The 5,564-nt window shown below is 47.2% G+C and overlaps 1 protein-coding gene across 1 annotated transcript; it reads left to right on the forward strand.

Moving 5' to 3' along the window:
- The first annotated feature begins 764 nt into the window (after nucleotides 1-764).
- Nucleotides 765-4,750, forward strand: LOC147990879 (uncharacterized). The gene is made up of 2 exons (XM_087538433.1): nucleotides 765-999; nucleotides 4,179-4,750. The coding sequence occupies exons 1-2, from the start codon at nucleotides 765-767 to the stop codon at nucleotides 4,748-4,750; spliced, it is 807 nt and encodes a 268-aa protein (XP_087394559.1).
- The last annotated feature ends 814 nt before the right edge of the window (nucleotides 4,751-5,564 follow it).

Raw genomic sequence — 5,564 nt, forward strand, 5'->3', positions numbered from 1 at the left:
AACATTGGCTGTGTGTCTTACGGGCCCACGTCGCCATATGGGTGGTATTAGGATCTTTTACTCCTCAACCTTTACTCTGGGACTCTGATCTCTCTTCTATTCAGGTTAAAATGGTTTTACTAACTCTAACATTAGGATCCCATGACCACATTCACCCAAAGCTGGATAAGCCATATTTTTTCCTTAGAATAGTATTCTGGATAGTACACACACTGTCGTGGTGACAACGAAGTGGTATCCATCGTACCTCTTTCATTATGCATGTTTCATCATGGATGATCCTTTGTTTTTGCAAATGCTCAATGCTGAACTACCCCCTGTTACTTGTTAGCAGGATGGTTAGACCCGCTGGTCGTGGTCGTGGTGCCAACGATCCACCGCCGCCCGAATTCTTTGCTGGAATGATGCAACAATTTGAGCTGAACCGCTAGTTCATGGAAGGAATGATGGCTCAGTTTCCTCGTCCGAACATGAATCAACAGCCAACCCCAGTAACTCTTCAGGATTTCTTGCGCCTCAACCCAACTATTTACTGCAGCTCAACTCAACCCCTTGATGCTGATGACTGGCTCCGCGACATCACATATGAAATGGAGTCTGCTAGTGTGGCCCCTGCTAGCTATATCACCTTTGCATCTTTCTTCCTATAGGGTCCCGCTGCTCAATGGTGGGACAGCCACAGGCGTACCCTGCCTACTAGAACGTTCATCACTTGGCCGGATTTCCAAGCTGCTTTCCGTGCCCGCTTTATTCCTCAAGGAATCATGGACAGGAAGAAGCGAGATTTCTGCAACCTCACCCAAGGCAACAATACTGTAGATGCTTATCAGCGGGAATTTCTGGACTTGTCTCGTTATGCTGAAGAAGACATTGCAACTGATGCTCGTAGGCAAGAAAAGTTCCGTGATGGAATTCACCCTGGTATTAAGCTAGCACTGCTCGCTCATGACTTTGCCGACTTTGCCACCTTGGTGAACAAGGCTATTCAGGTTGAGACTGGTCTTCAGGAACACCAGGGATCCCTTAGGCGCAGCCGTGACGCTGGCTCATCTTCGGGCCCGTCAGCGCAGAAGCGTCGGATATGGATTCTCCACAGCATGTATCGTCCAGCTGCACCTGCACCAAGACAGACCTATGTCGCACCCCGTCTGCCTCCTCCACCGTAGAGGCAGCCCCTTCGGGCTGTACCACCCCAAGCTTCTGCTCCCAATCCCAATGATGGTCTGTGCTTCAAGTGTGGCCTTCCAGGCCATCGTTCCAGGAACTGCCCCATAATTAGAATCACCTAGCTCTGCCTTCTAATGCTCGTGGTATCAATCAACCCCGCAACCACAATGCTAGACCATATGGTCGTGGTCAAGCTAATCATGTTGATCTAAATGAAGCTCAAGACCAACATGCCACTGTGATGGGTACTCAGCTCGTTAATTCAGTACCAGCATCTGTTTTATTTGATTCAGGAGCATCGCATTCTTTCATATTAGAAGAGTTTGCATTCATGCATGGCATTAAATACGAAGAGATGCACACTCCACTAGTGGTAAAAACCCGTGCGGGCCAATGCCAAACCTCCATGGTTAGCCACAACGTTTCAGTTGAAATCGAAGGGTTGGAATTTTTTGCATCCCCCATTATTCTGAAGTCTTCCAGTATTGACCTCATCCTGGGAATGGATTGGTTGAAAGCACATACGGCTTCTATCGTTTGCGCCACTTAAACTGTCCACCTTCTGCACCCTTCAGATGAGATAGTAAGCTACCATGCTCAGATTGTTCAAAACGTTGAAGCACGACTTTATTCTTTGAATGCGTTGAACGCGGCACCTCTTGAGGGAATTGAAAAGATCCCAGTTGTTCACGACTTCCTAGACGACTTTCCAGAAGAACTTCCAGGAATACCTCCTACTCGGGCTGTCGAGTTCATCATCGACTTGAAACCAGGCACCGTTCCTATTGCCAAACGACCCTACAAGATGCCACCTCATGAACTCCTTGAACTTAAGGAGGAAATCGACAAATCTCTTCGCAGTGGTTTCATTCCTCCAAGTTCCTCAGCTTGGGGAGCACCTTCTCTCTTTGTGAAGAAGAAGGATGGAACGAACCGTTTGGTCCAAGACTATCGTCCTATCAACCAAGCTACAATTTAGAACAAATATCCGCTTCCTCGGATTAATGATCTGTATGATCAACTGGCTGGTTCATCGATATTCCCTAAACTCGACTTGAGGTTGGGTTACCACCAGATCCGTGTTTGTGAAGAGGATATTCCAAAGACCGCCTTCGTCACTCGTTATGGTTCTTACGAGTACACCGTCATGTCATTCGGTTTGACCAATGCTCCAGCTACATTCTCTTGTCTGATGAACTACATATTCATGGATTACCTTGACAAGTTCGTCGTAGTCTATCTGGATGATATCCTGGTATATTCGAAGAACAAAGAAGAACATGCTAAGCATCTTCGACTTGTTCTAGAGAAGCTTCGAGAGCATCAACTGTATGCCAAGTATTCCAAGTGCGAATTCTGGCTTCCTGTAGTCACCTACCTTGGTCATGTCATCTCCAAGGATGGTATTGCCATCAACCCAGAGCGCGTTCATGCTATTCTTGACTGGACCCCTCCAAAGACTGTCAAGCAAGTCAAAAGCTTTCTCGATCTTGCCAGCTATTGTCGTCGCTTTGTCGTCGCTTTGTCGAGAACTTCTCCAAGATTGCCAAGCCACTGACCAATCTGCTTCACAAAGGCGTTAAGTTCGATTGGACAGACAAATGTCAAGAAAGTTTCCAGGCACTCAAAGACAAGCTGACATCTGCCCCAGTGCTTGCTCCCCCTGATTCTCGCAAGGACTTTGTCATCTATTGTGACGCTTCACGTCAAGGATTAGGCTGTGTCCTAATGCAAGAGCGCAGAGTGATTGCTTATGCCTCCCGTCAAGTGCGTCCTCATGAAGAGAACTACCCAGTTCATGACCTTGAGCTTGTTGCGGTTATCTATGCACTGAAGCTATGGCGACAGTAGCTTCTCGGTAATCGTTGCGAGATCTTCACCGATCATCAGAGTCTGAAGTACCTGTTTACTCAGCCAGATCTGAACCTCCGTCAACAGCGATGGATGGAAGCTATTGCTGACTACAACTGCGGTATATCCTATACCCCTGGCAAGGCTAATGTAACGGCCGATGCCCTGAGCCGTAAGTCTTATTGCAACAATCACATGGTCTTCAAAGCCCAACCCTGCCTTTATGAAGAGCTATGCAAGCTGAACCTTCAACTAGTTCCACAAGGTTCTCTGAATAACCTTGTCCTGGAACCAACTCTACTGAAAGCAATTAAGTCTGCTCAAGCCAAAGATGCTCACGTGGATTTGATGAAAAAGGATCTTGCCTTAGAGAAATCCAGAGATTTCTCACTTGGTGAAGATGGAACCTTATACTTTAGAGATCGCATTGTCGTACCCCAGTTCGAACTTATGACAGAGAAGGTGATGAAAGAAGCGCATGACACCCCTCTCTCTATTCATCCGGGAAGTACCAAGATGTACTTAGACATTCGTCAGAAGTATTGGTGGTCCAATATGAAGCAAGACATTGCTCGATATATTGAAGAATGTGACGTTTGTTGTCGCGTCAAAGCAGAACATCAAAAACCGGCTGGACTTCTACAACCGCTTCCGATTCCTGAATGGAAGTGGGATAAGATCCAAATGGAATTCGTCACTGGCCTTCCCAAGTCTCAGAAAGGTACGATGCAATCTTTGTCGTCATCGACCAATTCTCGAAGGTTTCTCACTTTCTGCCAGTCAAGGAGACTATCACTGCTAGTCAATTAGCAAACTTGTATATCTCCAGAATTGTGTCACTCCACGACATTTCGAAGGAGATTAGTTCAGACCATGGCAGTATTTTCAGTTCTAAGTTCTGGGATAGTTTCCAGGAGGCAATGGGAACTCATATTACCTGGAGCACTGCTTATCATCCCCAATCCCAAGGCCAATCAAGCGAGTCAATCAAATTCTTGAAGACATGCTTCGGGCTTGTGTTATTTCTTTCGGCAAGAAGTGGGAAGAATCTCTCCCTTATGCGGAGTTCTCTTATAACAACAGTTATCAAGCCAGCTTGAAGATGGCACCCTTTGAAGTGCTTTATGGACGCAAGTGCCGAACCCCTCTGAATTGGTCAGAAACTGGGGAACGGACGCTCATTGGTCCAGACATTATTCAACAAGCTGAAGAGCAGGTTCGCATTGTCCGAGATAATCTCAAGGCGGCCCAGTCCCGTCAGAAGAGCAACTATGACCGGAAATGCTGGGGTTCAACTTATCAACCTGGTGAACAAGCTTATCTGCGTGTCACTCCTTTGAGAGGCACTCATCGGTTCGGAGTGAAGGGCAAGCTAGCTCCACGCTACATTGGTCCCTTCCGCATCCTCGCCCGTCGTGGACTGGTGGCTTATCAATTGGAGTTGCCACCTCAATTCTCTCATGTCCATGACGTCTTCCACGTGTCGCAACTTCGTCGTTGCTTCAAGGATCCAGAACGTGAAGTGGATCCGGAATTGATTGAAGTTCAAGATGATCTCACATACAAAGAGCATCCGATCTGCATTCTTGAAGAAGCTGAACATCGAACACGCCAGAAGGTTACCAAGTTCCTCAAGGTGCAATGGTCAAATCATTCTAAAGATGAAGCCACTTGGGAACGCGAGGATAACCTCCGTGCTGAATACCCCGACCTATTCCCTTCTACCTCTTAATTCTCGGGACGAGAATTTCTTTTAGAGGAGGAGAGTTGTAACACCCCAGAGTAATGATGCTACAGTAACCCCTGGGGTTAAGTTAATCTTTTTGCTAAACATGTGCCTGATCATTATTGTCTCATGTTCTTTCAAATTCCAGTTGAATTCAAATTCAAATTCTGTGTGAAATTCAAAATGCTCAGACATGAAAACAAAAATGTTCATCATGTGCCAAATATTCCACAACTAATATTGGTGGTGAACCAACATTTTTGCAAAGGGTTTGAGTGGCCTAAACTACTTAAAACAGTGACCTAAGAAATAAATTAAATGCCCTTTTTAATTTATAAAATCGGCAACTATTCCAAAAGCCTCCCAACCTTTTGTGGCAGTTCACCTTAATTCTTTGAATTTGTTTCGATCAGTGGCATAATTTTGAAAAGTCATTTTTGACAAAAAGGAAAATGCAAAAGCTGCTAAAAATAAAAAAAATAAAAAAGGGAAAGGAAAAGTGGGAGAGGCCCTCTACCCCCTCCCTGGACTACACCCACCTGGCCGGCCCACTCCAGCTGGCCAGCCCATCCACCTTCCTCGCTGGGTCGCCCTTCCCCCCTCCCTGTTCCTCCGACCGTGCCCACGGTCGCCACCGAGCCGCCTCGTCGGCGTCGACGATGAGGGATAAGACCCCCGACGCCTCGGGCTCCCCTCTCCCCTCCCACTTGCCCTGCCGCCCCACTCGCGCCAGTCCCTATCCCCTCTCCCCGCTCGCTCCGTTGCCTCGCCTCCTTCTCAGAGCCACCACCCGAGCACGGTCACCGCCGTCCTCCGTCGT

Source organism: Triticum urartu, chromosome 1A (genome assembly GCF_056163025.1).
Source record: "Triticum urartu cultivar PI428250 chromosome 1A, HENAU_Tu73, whole genome shotgun sequence".
In the NCBI taxonomy this organism is placed as follows: Eukaryota; Viridiplantae; Streptophyta; class Magnoliopsida; order Poales; family Poaceae; genus Triticum; species Triticum urartu.